Here is a 23,530-nt window from a genome sequence, read left to right on the forward strand (position 1 = left end):
GAAAATAAGAAAGAAAAAGATTAGAAAACAAGAAGCAGACTTTAATATGATAAGAAATACATGAAACAAATCATATATATACTTGTCTTCGTAATAATTGAAATCTCTACTTTGTTTTTCAGTCAATCTGGAAACAACAATTTGTGATCTTCCTCTATTTCTTTATTAAGAGTCTATAGTCTCCCTATATTAAACCACTGAAGTTGCAAAGCTATATCTTTGCGTTAATCAACAACACGATTACTATAAAGACTCACACCAGCAGGAAATTATACTAAATCACATCATATTGAAGACTGAATTAGCCCCTGACTTTTATGAAGATTTAAATTGCAGGGAAAACACTCTAGGACAGCATAACAGCATAAGGTTTTCAATATCAAACTTTCCTTGTTCAGAAATGCTTATCTGAGAGAAGCATATTTCAGGAGATAAAATAAATACAATTAATAAAATAGAACATAACAGTGACTCATACTAAAGATTATTTAAAACTAGCATTTCCCCACAATTTAAACTCTAAAGGGAACAACTAAACGAGAGACATTAGAACAGATGTGAACTATGGATTTACCTAACCGAACTATCAATAACCTTTGTTAAAATGTTAAGACATATTCTAGTAATCTCGGCCAAACAAGGCTTCCAATTTGCTGCTTCAGTATTACCAAACTAAGATAGAAAAATGAACTAAGCCTAATAATGATCATAGATAGAGGACAACTGATATTGAATCCAACAGGCAAGTCTAGAAGCTTGATGCATTGGAGCATGAAAATCAATGAGAGAAAACAGATTCTTGCTTCATATATATGTTGCACTTAATAGGTGAAATTAACTCATGGACTTCTAAAAAGAAGACTCAATCATGCTAAACTTTAATAAATTACCAACAAGCAAATCAGAATTAGAGTTCAAACAAAGTATGGCAAGGTGGGGAAAACAAACTTAGGGAAGCCTCTCCTTATTTTCAAAGGAATGTTTTGGGGCTATTTTCATGACATATTTGCAATAATTCAGATTATGCAAATTCATAATTGGGTTAACAGTTGAGACGGGTCAGGGTCAGATCAGTTTGCATCTCATTTGCCCTCAACTGAGAGTGTCAGTTTAGTCTAATGGGATTATCAATTAACCAACAGTGTCTAAATTAGCCCCTTATTAATCCAAAACTTTAGAGTGTCAACATTTTCTGAAAAGACCAAACCATTTGGTATTAAACTACATATTCTGAATTAATCAATTCAAAATCAATACATAATCACAGAATCAGACAATGACTGAAGCAAAAGAAATAAATGAAGGGAAATGATTGGACAGCATTGTCTCATTTAGAACACAGAGCATATTCTAGAAATCATAAACAAAGGGAAATGATTTCGACTAGTATACCAACCAATGCCAAAGCCTTAAGTTTTGAATAAGACATCTGAGAGAAAGTATGCATTTAGTATGTTCATGTGGCATCAATCACATCCAGACTTAAACAGACAACTATATAAGCTAGCAAAATTGCAAGATTTTAGTTCAATACTAATCATGTTCAACCCAAGACAATCAATTATGATAATATGAACTAGCATGAACCTCAAACCAACCTTTTAACATTGATCAGATTTCACTTCAACAAACAGTCATGACAATGTAAACTAGAGGAAACTACGACTAACTAGACGAGCTACTAGTGTCTAGCGTTGATCAAATTTGACTTAAACCACACAGCGATGACAAGGTAAACTGGCCTAAGTCTCAAACTAACCATTCTCCATTAATCTTAACAGTTTAAACAAACAACCACGACCTTGCAGACCAAATAAAATCAACAACCAATATCGATATGTCGTATAATCATTGCGTCACATCTAAACCCAGGCAGATTACATTCATAACAGTATACATTATCTCGAACAAATAGAGCAAAAGAGGGACAGTGCTGGCCTGTTTTAATCATATACATGATATACCTAAGATATACACATTAGCAAACGTATATCGAATGTATGCCTTCGCCTTATCTTGATAGCTCATTGTATACCCATGTATATTCGGCTCTAAATGGGTTCTAAGTTCTGGGAATTCAGTCTAAACATCCAAATTACGGTATGCATCTTTCAAATTCATTTTTTTGGCGATTAACGTTCTATCCTAACAGCCCCCAAACATCAAACAAATAACGCGACGACAAATAAACTATATAATCATTAGACATATAGCAGCACAGGCAAAAATCTTAACCAAAACAGAAAACTAAAGATTATGAGCAATAAATGTATCGAGGTTTACCTCTTTTGTGTGCAGTGAAGTGGGTGTCGACGGTGTCGAATCTACTCTCTCGTTATGAATAGACAGAACCTCGCTCGAATATGTTCGAAGATTTCTGTCGTGGCCAAAGTCCACCAAGACAGAAATGGATGTTTGATAGTCTTAAAGTTTGAATGATAATCAAGTAAATCTAAGGATTTCTGAGGAAATTTGAAGCGATTAGAACTGGTATTTTGTAGGGGGGATTTGGTTTATTTTTTAGTAATCCTAAAACGTAAACAAAAAATGGCTCGAAACAAACTCAAAGTGAAGTAGATTCGAACTCTAAAGTAATGGAATTCCCCCCAAAATGTTGAATGCCCTCGGTTCTTTCCAACAAAAACGCTGAGTCCTTGTTTTGTCTCAGTTGATTGGGTTTTCTCTTCGTCGACAATCCCCTCTTTTTCCCCCTCCCCTCAAGTTGTAAGCTCCTCTCCTTTTATAGATGAGGAGAGAGAGGAGCGGGGGGTGAGACGAAGCGGGGAACAGGGCGTGGGGAACCAAGGGAAGTGGATGTGACAGGGAGCATGGGGTGGAACGTGAGGGGAGAAGAGTTGATGATGGTGGAGAGAACGTGAGGGGTGAAGGGAGAGGGAAAAAAGAGAGGACAGAGGAGGCGGGTAAGGGAGTGAAGAGAGAGATGAGGGAAAAGAAAGAGGGATATGAATTAGGTTTTGGGGAAATAAAATTGGGCTGGGTAATTTAGGATATGGGCTGGACCGGGTAGAAACGAATGGGCTGGTCATTTGGGTAGTTTAAGGGTAATGGACTGGTTGAATTAATTAGAATATGGGCTAATAGTTTGGCTGAAAATTGTTGATTTTCCTCCTCTATTTCAATTATTCTTGGGCTTCTAATTTAAGTACTAGTACAATATATACTATGTCAAGATAATTAATAATTAATATGTAGAAAAATAAGGATTTTAGAAAGTGTTGTCTAGTAATTAATTTAACGAATCCGAACCCGAAAACGAAACGATGACTAACTGTTTAAAATTTATGATAAAGTAATGCCCATAATGTTGAAAATAAAAGTAGTGATATTAATAGTAGTATCAATAAAATATCGTGAAAAATAAAGTATTTAGCTCGTTAGTAAATTTAGAAACCCGAGTAAATTAAATAAAAGAGGGACAATTGGGTGTCAACAGTTAGTATACTAAGTTTTTTTCCCAAGTGTAGTTGTCAAATTTGTGTAACAAGATAGATAAAAAGTTTTAGTCAATTAGGTGGATTCTGAAGGATAACATATTAAAATTTTCCCAAAAAGTTAATTTAAGATCTTTATATATCTCGCATAAAAAAATTACAGAATATTGACACTGCCTACGACTGATAACATGATTGATGACTCCGTAAAAGAAGTTTCTTTTTGTTGGTACACCGGTTTGAGTGTCGAAGATATGGTATATGTTTAAATACCTGTATATAATGAACAACGGTTTAAACTCTTTCTCTTTTCAATTGTCTTTTTTCAAATTTTCCAACATGACTTTATTTTTAGGTAAAAATCTTAATATCTTTCTCACATGCTTATCAGCTTTCAATTGGAGTTGCACGTGGACTTTTATGGCATTCTGATTGTGTACAATACAAGTTCTTTATGATTCAACAGGCCCATAGCTAAGGTATCATAAAAAAGTACAAAATTGGTAAAATTAAGCATGTTCTTATAATTTTCAGAAACTTTAAATTGGTGCAGAATTTGGTGAAAGTGGAATGATAAAGATGGGCAAGCAAAGGATAAATATAAAATATGTACTGAAAGACGATCGAAATGGGTACAAAGCAGGGGCTTTGAAAGAAAGGTTGAAGCATTCCAATGTTAAGCAATGTGATTATGTTTCTATTTGTGATGTTGATTTTTAACCTGATTTTTTTTTGTGTGTGTGTATACAAATCGCTTCACATGGCATTGTCCGATATTTCTGAGGCATTTACATTAATCAGTTACAAATAATTCTATAAATAAAGCCCAGAGAATATGAGGAGCATCACAACATGTTCCTTTTTCGTTTGATTAGCACTTGGTAGGGCGGCCTTTCTTAAGTGCTATCTTGACATTAGTTGTTCACAAGGTTTTTAAATTGTTGAATTGATATTAACAGGCTAAGTTTGATTATCAATTTCTTGCAATTTTGCTATTATATCTCATTTATATTTTGCTTTTTATAGGCATAAGAAAGAAACATGATACTGCAACTATTCCTACTTTGCAATTAAGATAATTTTCCTGTATCCAGTTTCCCAGACAACCTGTTTCAAATTGAAATAAAGTCAAAATGTTCACCCTTTGTACTTAAAGTAAAACCTCCATGTGGAAGAATTTTCTTTATCTTTTATTCAATTTGAAGAATATATCATGTGTTGCATTGGCTCCTCTTTCAATTCGTTCCACTCAATATCTTATACACCGTAATAAGTACTTTTAGATGATTCGAATGGAGAGGAGAATACTCTATTACCAACTTCTGTCCTATGTTTGGAAAGACAAACATGAAACTACAGGCCTATCATTTTGGAAAGGAAGATCGGCCAGTAGAGCCAAAACTACTTGTGTTCTTTAGATAGGTTTTCACTAGACTGGATTCTGTAATTCTTTGTGCCCTTCTATTATGCTTGATAGTTCCTTCAGCATATTATTCAGTAAATTTTCTATGAGAACTGCCTTTTAAGCTTTTTGAATGCCCGCTTGATCTGTATCATTTTTTTTTTAAATACTTTTAGAAGGATCTACATCAATCATCCATAGGAGGCATACTTGAAAGGTGACCTAAGTTGCTTGGACTCGGGTGCCAGTATGCGATACGGGTATGGATCCGAGTGTTGGATTCGACAAAATCTAAATTTTAAGATTCGAGTTGGGGATCCAGGTATGGATACGGATGTTGGGATTCGGCTAAGAAATTTCAAAACTATAAAAATAAAGCTATAAATATTCTAAATTTTGAGATATATTCTATGAAAACTTACATGTATATTGTAGATGTCAAACTTTCACTCGCCAAGATGGGCATTCCATTTCCATGTCTTAAATAGGTTTATCTTTTATTTTGAGAAATCAAAATCTCAATTTTCCCCGCAAATTTGTCCATGAACTCCAGTCAAAGTATCCGAAGTTGGTTGACCAATCCGAGACATATCCCGCACCCGCATCCGTCCCAGTCTCCTGTCGAGATGGTTTCAGCATCAAAATTAAGAGTCCGCTTAACTTAGAAGGTGACAACAACCACCACTTCTGTTTGATATGATATAAGAGCATTTTGGCACGCTTGCTGGAATTACCCTAATGTTCTAGGTCTGTCTGCTTTGTTTTTAATGTGTTATGCCACCTCACTTTTCCCTTTGGTTACCTATTATTAATGTTGTTGGTTTTCCAAAATAAATTGTTATCTTCCCAGTTATTTCACTGACAGTTTTGGGTGTGAAGTAGGCAATTATTTGGTTATGTTTTTTCCAGGTTGTTAGAACTATTCTCGAACATCAAAAGAACAGGACAATGGCGCGCTTGATATATGCTAATGTCACCTATGAATACATTCTTTTAAAGGTAATTTAGCATATCGCCCGATGAATCTGCTGGCTGAGTTTGCCGCAGAACATATTGGATAGTTTTGAGTAGCGAGCTTATTATTATTCTCATTGTTATTTATTCTATTTTGAGTAGCTAGCTTATTATTATTCTCATTGTTATTAAATTTCACCTATTTTCCTGTATGTGCCAGTAGTACTGTGTTATTGTATCTGGATAAGTATTTTGTTTAGTTCTATGCTGACTGTGACTTTTAACAGATTTGGTAAACTTATCCATTTGTAGATGCTATAAGTTTGTTTGAATTTCAGAATTATGAAGCTGGTTTAGAGGCAGAAGAAGTTCTTCTCGATCTGTTGAGACAAGCAAAAGTCCCTTAACATGGTGAGCTTTCCCGAGTAGAAGGCCTTCATTGAAAGGTAGATTGAGCAGCCTAGATCAAAAGCCTCACCATGTGAACTGTTGAAGGATCCAAAATCCTCTTTGATGTTGTCAATTACTTTGAGAATGATGTTAGTTGCTTGATATGGTTTGCTATTATTATGTATCATGATTAATCTGTGTCCTCTCTTGATTGGTAATTTAAATTGTCATTTTAGCCACTGCTTTAGTTAATTCTTTATTGGTTATGTGAAATTTCAACTGGAAATGTTTTATTTAAAAGATAAAAAAGTAATAAAATGAACAACAAGCAAAAAAAGTGAAAGAAAAGAAATTACTAACACAAATGTAATTTCAATGGAGAGACAACACGCCTTAAATTTATCTACTTCTCTTTCATGTGTATATTAGTTGATTAAGATGATTTTTTTATAAAGCCAAACAATTCTACTATCGAATGAAATTCATATATCACTAGATACATGATTTAGTGATGAAGTATACTAAGAGAATCACGTATTATACACATTCACATGCACACATACTTTTTATTTTATCTTCTTAAAGAATTTGCCAATGAGAAAGCCAGTCCGATTAAGTTTTTATATCTAATAAAATTACTATTTGTATCGTAGCTTTATAAAAAATATAAAATTAATTAGCATATGCATATACATGACAAAAAAATCATATATTCCAACTTGGATATATTTTTTAACAATATTAATTATAAATTTATCAATTCTTTTTGTAATCGCGCGAAGCGCGAGTGACTTTACTAGTATCATATAAAAGCAGGCTAAAGGCCTGCTGACGTGGCATGCCGAACCTATTTATCTTTTACCCTGTTTTTTTTTTGGCTTTTTTACCGTTTAATCTGCGGTTAAGAAAACCCACAAGCCACGCCTCTCAATTAAGCCTGTTTGTAACCTCCCTCACGTCTCTTCTTAAAACCTAGCGTCTGTTCGTTCATCCTTTATTTCCCTCCGTTCCGTTTCTGTTACGCCCCGTATTTTTATACATTGGAACAACCCGGATGAACTATGATAATTTAAGGCCAAGATTATTCCGGGATTTGAAGTCGGGACTTTTGATCATTTGATTTTATTTTGAGATATAAGTTATATATGAAATTGATGGCATTGAACACTTAGGAAAAATTGGGACCAAAATCTATAATATTGGAATTTAAAATGTTGTACAAGAATGCCATGGTGGCCATGTAAATGGGATTGGACCCACACATTATGTGGCCAAATTTAATTGGTCCAACACATTAAGTGGGCCAAAGTTAATATAGACATTTTGTGGGACTAAATAGATGACTAAGTAGTCATCTTCTCTCATTTTTTAACACTTACAAAATATCAAATATTGAGAGCTCCACCTCCCCCCACTGTTTTCGGCCAAGGCAAGAGCAAATCAACCCCCATTTTTAGCTTCTCTAAAATTGATTCCTTGGTGTAGATCAACTATATTGAAGTCCCCAAGTAGCGTGGAAGAGTTGTTTGAGTCATCCAACCACTAGTTGTGCCCAATTTCAAACCCTAACTATTGAAGGAAGTGAATAACAAAGGTAAGATTTCATCTTGTTTATGTACTGTGAATCTTGTATGCCTATAGTAGTAGGTTAAAAAGGATGAATATCATGAAATATAGTGTGTTGGAAGTGAGTTGGGTGTGTGGTGCTTGAGCCGTGTAAATGGGTGTTTGTTGTGTTGTGTTGAAATTATGAATTAATGCCTAGTTAGTTTATTATGATCATTGTAGGGTGAAGAACGATTGAGAATCATCCATATATGTACGTTTGTAGTGTTGGACGAAATGGGTCACATTATATGACAATGGACGAATTAATATCGCTTAATGTTTTAGTCGTCGTCGTTGTGAATTCTATGTTGGAAATAAACGTTTATTAACTCAAATTGATATTGTGATTGTTGCGAACTGATTTGGGTGCTATTGTACATTTAATGTGAATTATTTATTGATGAGAATAGCTTTGTTAGAATGTGAATTTTTGGGTACAACTCATGGTTTGGAAATGAGGAGCATGATATAGGGGTGTCTCGGGTTGGGGGCTGAATTCGGCTGAATTGGAGAAAAAATTTGGGTTGTTGGGAATGTTGTATGAATTGCTTAGAATGTCTTTAAATATTGTTAGTATATGGGCGTATAAGCGTCGATTTTGGCTTGAAGGTAAGCCGTCGAAACAAATAATTGGAAAGTTGTGGGAAGATGTAAAAGAAAGCTAAAAATGTTGTTTTGCCCTTCGAATTGGTTATCGATGTTACTAGGATGGTTATTGTGGTTGTTGTTGTTGATTTTGAGCGAGTTAAATTCTCGGGGTAGCCTATTTACAGGGGAAATGCTGCCCGGATTTCTGTAGAATTAAGGGCAAAATTGGAATTTAATGCCCAAAAAGTCTTTAGCTAATGTTTGGCATTTTATGGCTTGTTTGTAGACCTTGGGCAGCCCGAATCATAGGTTGGGCTTAGCTTGAGTTGGATCATATTGGATAGCGTTTGAGGTATGTAAAGCAACCTTCCTTCTTTTGGCATGCCTTAGTTTCACATAGGCTAGATTAGAGCTTTAAGGGAATTCCAAATTCGAGATCCGAGCATGTTATGATCCATATATATATTCTTTGACACTCTTATGTATGTTTTTATGAAATATGAACCATGATGTATTTGAAGTAATCGCTTTCCGAAATTCGCATAGAAAATGTTCACTTTAAGGAATTTTGTAATCTCTGAATGCCATATTTTTCGCATAGAGGCTCGGATCGCTCCAATAATTTTTATAGGAGTTTGCTTGATGTATAATGGGTATGTTTTTCATAGGCGGGCTCAGTTCGGGTCTATACTCGTCCGTGGGTCCCGCGACGCCCTTTTTGTAAATTCGACAACTTTGAATCAAAAAGTGATAATTATTATTCCGATTTCGAATATGACTATTTTACTTATCCTCCGGATTTATAATAATGATTTTATGCATATGATTCCTCACTACTCCGCTCGTGCCTACTATGATATCGTTCGCCGGTTCTGTTGTCGTGCGCTTTTTGATACATTCCGGTGTTATGCTGTGTTTATGGTTCACCGTGCTCCTCGCTCGAGGGCCGGGTTCCACTTATGTTTGGCGTTATGCTGTGTTTGGCGTTATGCTGTGTTGTGATGTGTGACGGGGATTCGGAGATTTGAAACTTTCTGGTGTTATGCTGTGTTGTGGCGCCATCGACAGGCGGGCGACCACATTTTCCAGTGCCCTATGCATAATTTATACTTTGGAAATAAACATTTTGATATGTATTACTTTCTATATATCTGATTCGATTATTATTCAGATTTATTTCTGTACCTTCTGCTTTGCATACTCAGTACATATTTCGTACTGACCCCCTTCTCCGGGGGCTGCATTTCATGCCCGCAGGTACAGACGCACAGCCTGGTGATCCACCTGTTTAGGACACCCTTTCTGCTATTCGGAGTGCTCCTCTCTTTCCGGAGCTTATACTTTTGGTATATATATTTATTAGTGCATTTGTATATATTCGTTCATGGGTACGGCGGGGCCCTGTCCCGTCATACGATTCTGTCGGTCTGTTTAGAGGTCTGTGGACATGTTTGTGGGTTAGGGTCTTTCTGTATGGATGTATGTACATGTCGTTTGGGCGATCCCATACGCCGAGGCGGCCGGTCCGCATATGTTGTTTGGGCGATCCTATACGCCGAGGCGGCCGGTCCGCATATGTTTATATATTGCTTGGTTAGCCCTGTGTGGCTTTTGTTGGCATTTTCTGCGTGCAGGGTATATTGGATAGTCCGTAAAACAAAGGAAACTCTGCCGAAATTTTTCTGGAAATTACCTAAATTTGAAATAAAGCCTTGTCGGCTTCCGCCATATACTAGAATGAGTTAATAGAATTTGAGATAATATTTGATAGATGGGTTCGGGTGCCCAGATCGGGCCCTAGTCACGGCCTACGGGGTTGGGTCGTGACAGTTTCTTCCTTTCTATCTCTCCATTTACTATATCAATCCTCTTCTTCTTCTTAATCTGTTTGTTTATCTGATTAATCCTGTCTGTTTAACGTGATTAAAGCTTCATGAAACTCGCTCGATAATCTCTCTTAGAATGATGCCAGAAGATACTACTCTCCCAGTACAATGGAGTTCGTCGTTCAACGAAGACGCATCGACTTACTTTGATCCCCGTCTAGATGTGAACTCCGCTGAAGTTATGCTTATTGTGCTCGATTAAGAACACCCAAGTGATATTATCCAAAACACTATTACGTTTTAGGTACTAATGTAACTGTCACATGTGTTTAACACCTTAATCAGCGTTCTTGTCTTTCTCTTTTTCTTTTCCAGGTAAATCTCCTTCATTTTAGAACGCCTTTCTCTTTTGCTCTACTTCCTCCCACTCGCCAGAGGTAAAGTCTTCCTTGGGTCTTCAATATTTTATTTTTTTCCCCTTATTTTTGGTTCGTTGTAGTACTGAAGTTTGTATCTTTCGATTGTTTTGAAGCTCACTCACTGAATTAAACAACTCTTATTTGATAGTTGTGTTATTAATTTTCCAGAAGCCATCAAACAGGGATACTCTGACCATTTTGTTATGGTGTTACATTAATTGTATTTATATTTTAGTTGTTTTAATTATGTTTTATGTTTAGTTGATTTAATTATGTTTTATGCCTTTTTTATTTAAGTTCATTGATAGATTTTTCATATAAAATTTATATTGATGTCTCAGGATCTAACACTATGTTTGGTATAGATCTTCTTCATTCCGTGACTGTTATACTAATCATTTTCTCTTTATATCATCTTCGTTTCATTATTTATTCAGATTTTTTGATGCGGACATGTTGTTTAGCGCTCATTCTTCTTCGGCACGTGTACACAGACTTTTCTTTATATAAGTTTGTGAATGCGTACATGGAGTCCTATTATTGTTTACATTCATTCATGTTTGTGAATTTAATTTCATCCTGTCAACTTCGTTAATCGTTATAGATATGACTGTGATCTTATTTGCTTTTTCCTATGATAGATTCTTTTTCCTATGGGTAACCACTAATTAGTGATAAGTTATGCCTCACTATGCCTCTTTGGCGTCGATCTTATTCCGTAGATCTGTATATGATGCAAACTTAAGTAAGCGCTACACTTACGATGAGTACGTCTGGGCTGCTATTTCCTTGTATCTCGACGATATTAATATGTTCCTTTCTCTAACAGTCTTCAGGGTTGTTGAAAGTTAAAAGAGGTTAGATACAACCACACTTATTGTATCTCTTCACCTCCATGTTTTCCTTTTGTTTTTTCCTATGTTGCTTTTCTTTGATATGCTATGGATATTTTGCTCTACTAACCAATTCATAAAATGCTTTCTTAATTGAAACAGGATTTCATACTTGTATCTACTCTGACAGTTAAAAGAAAAGGGAATTCCTTCTCAATGTTTGGTTTTCATCACTTACTGCTTCAGAACAGACTTCAAAACTGATCGCATTTTCTCCAACTTATTTGGGCAATAGACTCACGAAGATCTCCCTGAATATGAAATTAGGTGTGTCCATTTTAATATATGTATTGATTCTTATCATTAAGAAATAATTTATTGTTGAGAAATTATATCTTTCGTCACACTCAAATATATGAATTCTTAGAGACTAAAGTGGAGGAGGGATTTTTAATAACTGCTCTCATATGTGGGAAGTAATGTGAAATTGAATAATGAAGTTCTTAATTATTGAAGTTGTTGATCTCCCTCTTTTAAGTGTTTGTATATGGTGGATCTTGAGAACTTAATTATATGAGGAAAAAACAAAAATGCTAACTTAAGCCAAGAAGTTAAAAGTTTGATTCTTTTCTTGAGTTTTGATGTTGATATGCCGAGAATCACTTTTTGTATATCTTTTGTGTTCAAGTCATTTTTTATGGACATATGATTTTGGCATGTTTGGGAGTTTAATTGGGACTGAAATATACTAATTATTATTGTATATGACATTGTTAAAACGTGGACAATTTGAATCAATAGCGTCTTTTTCCGTAAAGAATGTGGTAACCATATCATGGTGCTTACCAATTAGTTTACTCGTGACTTAGTTGCTAAAATTGGATTATGTGGATCCATGAGTTTGTAGAGACATGTAGAAATTGTAGCTTATGGAGTTTAATATGGTGAAAGATAGGTGTATAGGAGGGTTAGATGATAGTATGTATGCACTTTAAATGCTTTGTTAAGAGATCATCAGATGAATGAAAAGACAGGTGATATTATTTTAGACGGGCGATTAAATGAAATTGTCTGATAAAGTGTCACGTGCACACTTTTGTCATAAGGTAATGATATGCTTTACCTTTAATCTTAAAGCCTTAGATAGAAGTATGGATACTTCGCAAGCTAGAAGAATCATATGGCTTTGGCAAAATACCGGGCAATGTTACAATCGGGAAATGTGTGGAAGATAAAATTGATGGAAGAGGAGGACTTTTCCTATCATTCATAGTGGATGACATTGTGAGATTCACTATGTGATATTGTCAAATATTCTAATTTATGTTGGAATATATGTAGTATTTTAGCTTAATGAAGATTTACATTTTCGTTAGTTTAAAGTTTTGGATATTAGAAAGGATCGTTAGTAAATTTAACGAGGTAATCTATGACCGCGCGAAGCTCGGACAAATTAACTATTATTTAATATTTTGACATTTCTTCTTGAAATTGTCTAAAACACCCAAAAATAATTTTGTCTATCCGTAAAAATTTAGTACTCAATAGTCCATAATAGTTAAAGGGATACCTAGTCGAACCTATTGAAAGTTTAAGAAACTAATTTTGAATTAATAGGAAGTTCATATTAATTTCTATAATTAGTTTAAAGGTTCAATGCTTGGGTTTCTACAGTTTCAGGATTTGTAGAGCACTTTACACTTGCTTTTATATGCTTACTAGTAAATTTATCCACGCTTCGCGCGGTAAAACTTCTTATAAGTACTTGTGAAAAAAAAATAGTAACAAATATAAGCAACACATACATGGAAATTTCTTTTAGAAAAATTAATATATATATATATATATATAAGAGAAAAGACACATACGAAAACTGAACTCAAATAGAAATATCACATGCTTTTTTTTGTAAGTGTATAATGATGACTTCTCAAGGGACAGTCCTCTCAATTGGAAAAAAGAAGACTCGATTAACTCGAACAATTACTGTACTATTGACTCCATATAAATAACCTACAATTCTGAAGAAAAGAGATCAATTATATAAAAACTATGACACATATAAAGTTACTTGGCCACAACAATTGATTGATCTGTTGAGTAAAGTAGACTAACACATTATTATTTATACCAACAAAATAAGCTCCATTCAAATGGAGACCTCGACTTTCAACTTTGATATCTTGTATAAACTGTCTAAAAAAACTCATAAAATGATCTCTAAAGATGATAATACCGAGACCTTTTGCTCCTGATTTCTGAATAAGTACTATTATATGATTGTGAAGTTAAGAGTATTTTTCAAAACTGATAAGAAAAATATTAATTATTAATGAAATAATTAAACTTAATTATACAAAATCAATTACTTTAGGAGATCTCTTTACAATTAGACGCATCACAGTCAATAATATAGGTTGTTACAAGAATCAAAATAGTAAGATTGCTTAGAAACCTCACCCCAATAACTCCAACTTCAAGATCAAATAAATAGAAATACCGCCTTAACAATCCAAAAGCTCCCCACAATATTATTTTTTAAAGTCTCTTCTTCTTCATCAATGGCACTTTTAACATAAATTATGGATGATAATTTAATATTTGAATAATTATCTTCTTTTTGTTACTTTTCCAAGTTAAAAACGAACACTGTTTTTCCTTTTCTAAAATTTAAAATATTTTTTAAAAAATAAAAACTTTATTCTGTCAAAAGTTTATTTATTTGTCAAAGTACTGATATTTAAAGTATTGTATAGTAAGCAAATTGTCATCAAATCCCAATTCACGATATATAGATTTCCCTGTTGTTTATGTTCCAAATAATATTGGTATATAATTCTCATATATCTTAAATTGGCTTACTCAAAACTTAACTTTTCCTTAACTCTAATAAACTATTGAGACTACAAAGAACATAGAAGAACGACAAAGAAGTGAAGAAAAAATTCAGTTTGATGAAAGAAGAATTAGGTGCAAAGTAATTGTTACCAAACACACTTAAACGTATATCAGAGATATCTAATGATTAAGCCTCTACCACTTCAATCTAGATAAACATCAATTAGGCTAATATTAGAGACATCTTACAGTACCTTAACAATTTGTCCAAAGGAAAGGTTATATATCCCTTGCAAGCAGAAAAGGTGCATAAATGGCACCAACGTGTTCTGTGTCTAAACAAATAGTTCTTATCAACAATGTTTAGTGAATATATGGAAGGTGTCCTATGCACATACTTTTATTACTTAATTACGGTTGTCATACCCCATTTTGACCCGGAGGTTAAAGTAGAGGTACGACGTATTGGAGATTCCTATTTTTTTTTCGTTTGTTAAGGAGTCGCCACCTAATTATTTATGGTGAATTAGGACACCTAAATTTATTAAAGTTATGTTTAAAGTTAGCTCTGTTTAAGGTCTGCGAAATTTAAGATTCTAAGTAAGGGTTCAATTAGTCTAAAGGGAAGGTATTAGGCATCCTTTAAGATCCATTAACAATGGTTAACCGACCGGACTAAAATTTAATTAGGCTAGGTGTAAATATAATATTATAGAAAAAGAAAGTAGCTTTGTAAGTATGACTAAAGTTATAGATAAATATGTAAGAATGCTATTTAAAATAGAACTTGTAAAAAATAATAATAATTTGTAAAAAAAGGTACTTTTAATGCTATTTTGAAATACGACCCATAAATGTTGTTGAAATTTTAAACGAAAGTATAATAATAATGTTTTAAAATATACTTGTAGAAAATATAGTGATTTAATAAGAGTTTAATTATAAATAAACCAAAAGAAATGGGATGAGTGATGTTTCATATATATTCCGAATATGAATTACGCTAACTAGCAAATTAAAATGTATTTGTAGAGTTATTGCAAGATTTATATTGATGTTTCAGCGAATGTGTATTTCAAGTGTTTGAAATGAACTTAAAGTAAAAGAGTTATCCGTTAAATTAGTTTGCCTTTTATTTAGGATGAGCTAATGTCATGCAAAATTCGTGACGTTTTAAAACTTCTAAGATAGTAAGCATAAATTATTATTCCGTTAGCCAAAGATGTAGTCATGCTATTTTGAAAATCGATTACTCAAATAAATATTATAGGTACTATAAATAGTTTTAAAAATAGAAGTGAATGTAATTTGTAAGTAATTAACTACCCATAACTAAGCTAAAACCCTTAATGTTACTAAAGTGTATCTAAATTAATAAACAGAATGTTAGTCATACAAATCAAACAAAATACACAACAATAAAATTAAGAAAGAGAGTAAAGAGGTTAGGCCCATTTTCCGGACTGCTGCTGCGGTCTATTTCGCTATTGGGCTTTGGCCTAGTAAATTTAGTATATGGCTGCGAATTTCATGCGGTAGCGGTGTCGTTGAGTCTCAAAATGAGACTCTTCGGCTCCGGTGTGTCATGCAAAAGAAAAGAAAGAAAAGTGGGATTAGAACGATTGTGAAGGATAAGGAAGAAAGTTAAAGAACATATGCCAAACAAATTTAAAACATTGCATTTACTGTAATGTAAGCAATATGAAGAAACAAACGAATTCCCATATCAAATACGACCAGCCAAAACAGATGTGAAAAAGTACAAAATGGACTCACGAAAATCAGAATAGCATTTGTAGACAGTTTGGACCCAAAGGAACCATATAAGTTTTAGGGAAAGAGAAATATTTAACTTTAGCTTGCCTCTATGATATCCTTTGGCGCAACCTTCTTTGTACAGGATGTGGATGCTATGTCAAACATTGGAATCTTGCACAACTTAGTTTCTTTTCTTTCATTAATAAAACCCTTGATTAAGTATCATTTTTTGCATACTAGTAAGCTGCAGTGATCCTTTCTTTCGTATAGATTCAAACATGTATTTCACAAGAGCGTATGTGAAGAAAGTATTTTCATTTGCGTTGAAGCCTGGATTAAGATCTAATCACTAGACTCATGTGTTTGTACTGAGTTACACAGTCGGTGAGGGAAAAAAAAAACACTGAAAATAGGTACAAACATCAGACCACTCAATTTAAGCAGCAATCAGAAACACACAGCTCTGAACAGACGATTGAAACACGAAATCAATACTAAATACTTAAAATGTCAAACCTCAGAATTTCAACAAATTCATCAGAGAAAACAAAACCAGAATGTGATGATAAAAGTTAAAATGGATCGAGATCTGTATAGGAGAAACTGTTTTAGGCTGACAGAATATGAGTGGAGTTTTAATGAACGAAGGGATATAGAAGAAACATCTCACAACTAAAATATGATAAGGATTGGATAAGGAATATGATAACTCAAAAAAAACTCGCAGATTCATTCTAACTTATTCATGCATTTGGGCTAAACCAGTTTTAGAGGGGAGACATATTGAAGTTCTAAAGGAATTTGCTAAGCTTAATTAAGACTGGGCAGATTCATAGCATAGGTCCAACAGCTTTCAACTAAAACAGGGTGTATTATGTAATGAGAAAGGCAGTTAGACCAACATAATGGATCCATGTTCAGATCAGAGGTACATAAAGAGTTTATTAGCTGCGCAAGCAACTGAATAACAGCCTATATCGATTGAGCAATAACCTACACTAGCCAACAATGTTTGACCAAAGTGATGTATGGCAGCAGGGATTCATCTAGATAACATTTCCATTTCAAAACTCAAATCAAGACGCACAAGCATATAATACCCTATATACAGGGCAACATATACCAAACATAATACCTGTATATCCTATGTATAAGTTTCATAGCAGCTTTGTAAGACAACACATTGAAGAGAGCAGACTGATTACAGAAATGACTTAACGATCTCTTAAGATCAGCAAATGAATTTGCCAACGAGTCTTAGCAATCCCCAAAATGTCTCACTTCTTTCTAAGTCCAATAGTGCTAACTAGCAAATTGAACACTTCTACCAAATAATGACTCTCCACACACAGGGCAGCTTGGCATATAAGAATATTTAAAATCCAAACAGACTCCAGAATATCAACTGAAACAGCTTGTGTATTCATTTAATCTCAAGTTGGGGAATGGATTATATAAAAAAGCACAAGGTAAGATTCAAGCAGAAATCAGTGGCTGCTCCTGAACCAAATTAAGTCAAACATTAATAGAACAGCCCTTTTAAACATGATAATGGAATTCTAGAACATTAACTGAAATTCATTAAAACCCAAATGTTGGCCCATATGAAATCTAAAGAGGACCCATCATAACCAGAGAAAATTCAGTCTATTTAATTATAGGCAAGGTTAACACCTTTTCATATTTTTCAAAAGGGCACACGCAGGTTAAAATAGTTAAATCCTCTTTGTTAAAGTTCAAAAGCATAAGGAAGGAACAGGGCAGATTTTGGTACTGCACTATCTTCTGCCTCTTCTATCTGGTTTTAACTAATTGAGTGAGAGGAAGGAGTTACAGCCTTATTACCTAAGCTTCTATGAGTATACAACAGAAATATGTCTATCCCTTTTAAATAAGTCAAGTTTCACAGGCTTGGGCAAAGTCTATTCAACAAATATACCAAAATTATATGCCCAACCAGACTACCAGTAATACTAAACAGGGAGAAAATCTGAACAGACTAGCTAAATTAGGCGTGGATAAGTTTGGGCTAAACCAAACAATATCAATAAAATGAACTGATTTACACACACAGCAACCATTATGAAGCAAAAACCCAGATTAGACTAGGAAATACCACAAGGCTAGTCTAATAATTAAGCTAAGACAATAAGCTAAACTTGTGAGATGATAGATTGAGATTAATCATTCTAGCAGCTGAGTTGATGGTGAGATCATGCAGGATTAAATGCAACTAATCTGATCTAAAAATATACTAATCTAATAGACTAGCATGCCAAACTAAACAACATCTACCAAACGAGCTAAACTAATCATACGAACACAAAGCAAAATTAAATACCAAACAAGATGAAACAGGTGTCTGAGATTAATTCTCTTTTCACATTATGCTCTTATAGGAAATTCTTTTTATGGAACTGAAGACAGACAACATTCAGGCTTACTCATTCTCATAAAGTTTATACATCTGTTCCCAGCTTAACAGACACAACAAAGGCAAACAAGCATATATGTAATGAAGCAACCATACAGAATCACATTTAAGTCATATGGCACACGACTGACAGATTTCGTCAACAGGTGATTTCCAACACTATTATCAGACTTCAACAGAACATCGGCACGAGTTTACGGGTACTGACTGCATTTAAATCTTGCCATGAGTGTTACACTAATCGACTTGTTCAACTAAATGACATAGATAACCTATAGAACCCCAAAATGAACTAAGCTGCCAAGTCGACTACAAATAGTTGGAACAGAACCTGATGCCAAGAGAATTACTGATTCTAGCTTATACGATCTAAATGGAAAAGAATCCGTATTCTAATGACATCTACGACATGAATGAGCACCTCACAAACTACAGCCCCATATAATCACAGAATCACTAATATACACCTTGAAATCTGAGCAAACATGGCAAGAGTAAAAGAAGATAATACTGACCTTTTGTTGGTGCAGTGAAGTGGGTGTCGACGCGTCGAATCTATACTCGAACTCGACGAGCTCGAAATCGGTTGAAGAAACTAAAGTTTTAACGAAAAAAAAGAGTAATCGTTCGCTGTCTTTGTTGATTAAAACTTGTGTTTGTGGGAGTTTTCCCTTTTTCAGATCCCTTTTCGATGTTCGGATTGTTTTTTCCTCCCCCCTCCCTATCTCCTGATTCAACTAGGATTATTTATAGGGCTTTCTCCATAGAGATGAGCGGTGGTGATGATGAAAAGGAAAAAGAGGAGCGTGAGGCGTGGGGGACAAAGGTGACAGACGCATGGAGATGGCAGAGGTGTGGTGGGGAGAACGTGGGGAACAGGCGTGTGGAGGTGTCAGAGAGAAGGAGAAGTGATGGAGAAAACAATGGGGTGTGAGTGCGGCGGCTAGGGTTTAGGGTGAAGGGGAGGAAGAGAACGACGATGAAGAGAGAGGAAGGGGAGAGAGGAGGAGCGGCGGCGAAAGAGATGAAGGGAGAGATGAGGCGGAGAGAAAAGAGAAAAGGGAGAAGACGATGAAGGAGGCGGAAGTCGAAAGAAAGAAGGAGAAATGGGATTAGGGTAAAGAAAAGAGAATTGGACTGGGTCGGGTCGCGGGTAATGGGCTGGTCCGTTTGGGCTGGCCCATTAATTTAAACATGGTCTGAAAATGTGGGGTTTAAAATGTGGGTTGGGTATAAAAATGTAGGTTATTTATTTGGATAGGGAATAATATTGTATTGGTATTTTGGGCCATTAATTTGTTGGTCCTTCCTCCGCTATTTAATTATCTTCGGGCTTCTAATTTAGTAACTGGTAAAATATATATTATGTAAAGACAATAAATAATTAATATGTAAAAAATAAATATTTTGCAAAGTGTTGTCTTGTAATTAATTTAACGAATCGGAACCTGAAAACGAAACGATGACTAACTGTTTTTAAAATTTGTGATAAAGTAATGCTCATAATATTGAAAATAAAAGTAGTGATATTAATAGTAGTAGCAATAAAATATCGCGAAAAATAAAGTATTTAGCTCGTTAGTAAATTTAAAAACCCGGGTAAATTAAATAAAGGAGGGACAAAATTGGGTGTCAACAACGGTTTGTGATAATTCATATGAACGATCAAAGTTGGAAAATCAAGTAAAAAATTTAACAATTACGATGAAGATTTCGTCTAATCTGTTGGTTTGAAGTGGCTAGTTTCGGAGGATCATGTTGAAATGATGCTTTTCTCTTATTTTTATTTACTAAAGAAACAATTGTTTGGACGATTTAGAAGCGGTGCTTTCCACAAAGAGGTGCAATTGAAACATAATTATTTGAATGTAATTATTAAGTATTATATTTAAATTAGAGGGAAAAAGCAAAAAAAAAACAGGAAAAAAGATAAATAGGCTTGTTGATCTATGAGACATGCCACATCGCCGGGCCTATGTCGTGGGATTATATAAATATAGATTGAATTATTGCCCTACAGACCTGTACTAAAACACATTCTATAGACCATGGATCCGCAAGCCAAACTGGTCGTACAGGGCACTAACTCTCCATTAGTATCAACATGCCCACCACTTCTCGAATTGTAACTTGCGATTTGCCAAATCATGAATGTAATCAAAACATTGGAATTTGGACAATGCCAACAGACTGCATCTTAATTACCAATCCAGACACACTCAATCTTAGAAATCTTCCACTAGAGCGCAAACCTAAGCCCCAACAATAATCACACAGGAGGATGAAAGCCTCCATCGACGACCAAATTATGGCCAGTGACAAACTGAGAGTCATCTGAAGCCAAAAACAAGACTGCATCAGCTACATGAGAAGCTCTTAAAGTCCCATTTTTTAAGCAATTGAAAGACTCAAACAGTTTCTCTAAATCCTCTACACTCATCTTCATCGATTTCTCTAACAATGGTGTTGCCACTGCCGCTGGAGAAACACAGTTCACACGTATACCATACTTACCCAGTCCTTTACTTGCACACTTCACCAATCCAAGTACTGCATGCTTCGACATTGCGTAGTCAATTTGCTTTGTTATCCCCATTGTGGCCGTCAAGCTCGCCGTGCATATTATATTCCCTTTTACACCACTCTCCACCATGGCCTTCGCCGCGTGTTTCACACACGCCACTGACCCGCGTACGTTGATCGCGAATAGGTTGTCTAAAGCATCCAGATTAAACCCTAGGATATCTTGTTCATGCTCGTGTGTGCTAGCAATTCCGGCATTACTGAACATGATGTTGACCTTACCGTGAATCTCCACCGTCGATTGCACCAACGATTGAACCTGTTTCTCGTCTGTGACGTCACATTTGATGAAAGTGCAGTGACTGGACCCGATGGATTCCGTAACTGATCGACCCTTTTCTACTTGGATATCAGCAATTACAATCTTAGCACCATGTTGAGCAAAGAGACGTGACGTGGCTTCGCCGATACCACTTGCTCCTCCGGTAATGATGGCAATTTTACCTTCCAATTTTTTACTATCCATTTTCTTCAATTTTTGCACCCAATTTGAAGGTAATACTTTAGTACTGGTGTATTTATCCATAACTTGAGACTTACCATCTTCTTGGACGTTGACACATGCAACAAATTGAAAAGAAAATTTGACATGTGCAGTGTGGAAACTTCATAAAAGTAATTATTATGATTAGATAAAGGCCAACATCAGTTGAATTTTGCGAGTTATTAAATTAGCAGAACTACCCTCAAATTTGTCTGTTCTTATGTAGCCGCCCTGGGCCAGGGAGGGGGTCCAAACTTAGATATAGTTCATTTTCTTGTTATAATCCAGCAAAAAAGGGTCCATTCAGGCAGAAAAAACTTTGTCTCACATGTAATTGAAATCTGCAATTCACAAGAAAGACGTTTCTAGTTTTTCAAGATCCTAACCATTTGAGTTAAATAAACAATATCAGCTGTGTTTTGAACTAATCTCGTTTTCTTCTAGAAGCATCCAATGCCTCCTTAGGACCAAAGCATCTTCTTATTATCATCCTCAAATTTACAAAATGGCAGACCAAGAAAACGAACTTGTAGATGCCACAAACAGTTTATATACAAGTTGTAATTAAATTTCATGTGGTTTGTGATCAGAAAATTTAATTTATTACTAGAGTATAATACAGCAAGCCATAATATTGTAGCTTTAACAATTAAATTATGCAGAATGTATGTAGAGCGGACACAGGATATCTTTGTGATGGTGGAATGTAATCACACTTGCCCCCCCCCCCCCCCCCCCCACCCCCTTTCTTCTTGATGGCTGACAATTTGTCTTAATTGATTGATTCAGGCTAGGAAAGCTCCATCGATGGTGATAACATGGCCAGAAATAATGGAGCGTTATCAGAGACCGAGAACAAGGATTGCATCTGTGTTCTACCACATGAGGAAGTTGTATTAATTTATCCTTCAACTAGCTGAAAATGCTTCTCGATTTCTCGACCTTTCTCTGCAGCACTCTAGATAGAAGGTACTCCTCCTGCTTCAATTTGTTTGTCTTACTTTCCTTTTTAGTACTTTTTAGTTCCAACTTTCCACATGACATGTTTAAGACCGCAAGACTAAATGACATTTTGATACATTCTACTTATGATCACAAGATTCAAAGGACTTCTCTACTTTTGAAACTCCGTGTCAAGTCAAAATCAGAAAAATAAAATTGAAATAGAGGGAGTAGTATGTAAAAGCAAAGAGGTGAAAGAACTCACTCTCATCTCCTGTCGGCGAAGCTGCCTGCGTCAGTCAAATGATAGCATCATTTGATGTTGGCCAAATGGTTAGTGAAAAGTGTCATTCCGAACCCATGAAGTTTAAATTCTGGATCCGTCTTTGTATATAAGATTGACTCCAAAAGTGTGTCCCTTGTCAAGATGAAGGACCTCTTGGACATAGTCTTGGGCAACTCCTGTAACCTGCATTGCTGAGCATGATACAAGTTGATCATAAATCTCGATACCATGATCACAAATTTTCTATATTGGTATCATATCAGAGGATGGTGGAGAGTCAATCGATTTTGCTTCCTTCTGGTCATGTTGCATTACTGGATTTCAGCAGTAACCCAGAGGCAGATTCTGGGGAAAAGGCACATCCACAGCTATAGCGAATGCCACTTTCTGTTTTTCTAGAGAGCGGCCTTAGCACTTAACCATGGTTAAGTGAGACATGCGAATATTTGTTTGATGTAAGAACCAGGTGTGTGGCTAAGTCTTTACCGTTAGATGTTAGGGATGTTCTGATTTTCTACCAGCTTGTCTTGTTGCACAGAATTTCTATTAAATGGCAATAGTGGACAGGGTTCTGATATTTATCAAGTGTAAACGAAAACAAAGTTGCAACTTTAAAGAAGCATATGAGGAGTATTTCATGCAGAAGAGCATATTACATCATCGTAAGCAAATCGATCAGCAGGCAACATGAGTTAATACTTTCAACATTATCCCACTATATCAATCACAGCAA

General features: G+C 35.1%; 1 protein-coding gene and 1 long non-coding RNA gene across 2 annotated transcripts; one reads left to right on the forward strand and one right to left on the reverse strand.

Annotated features, from left to right (window-relative positions):
- The first annotated feature begins 7,590 nt into the window (after positions 1-7,590).
- LOC132634220 (uncharacterized) lies at positions 7,591-11,924 on the forward strand. The gene is made up of 4 exons (XR_009580083.1): positions 7,591-7,792; positions 8,681-8,746; positions 9,652-11,496; positions 11,635-11,924. It is a non-coding gene; the product is annotated as an uncharacterized LOC132634220 (long non-coding RNA).
- Positions 11,925-20,335: 8,411 nt separating this feature from the next.
- On the reverse strand, positions 20,336-21,560 carry LOC132634221 (short-chain dehydrogenase reductase 3b-like). The gene has a single exon (XM_060350507.1). It carries the CDS (start codon positions 21,549-21,551, stop codon positions 20,772-20,774), a length of 780 nt encoding a protein of 259 aa, XP_060206490.1. The 5' UTR covers positions 21,552-21,560; the 3' UTR covers positions 20,336-20,771.
- Between the last annotated feature and the right edge of the window lie 1,970 nt (positions 21,561-23,530).

Source organism: Lycium barbarum, chromosome 3 (assembly GCF_019175385.1).
Source record: "Lycium barbarum isolate Lr01 chromosome 3, ASM1917538v2, whole genome shotgun sequence".
Lineage (NCBI taxonomy): Eukaryota > Viridiplantae > Streptophyta > Magnoliopsida > Solanales > Solanaceae > Lycium > Lycium barbarum.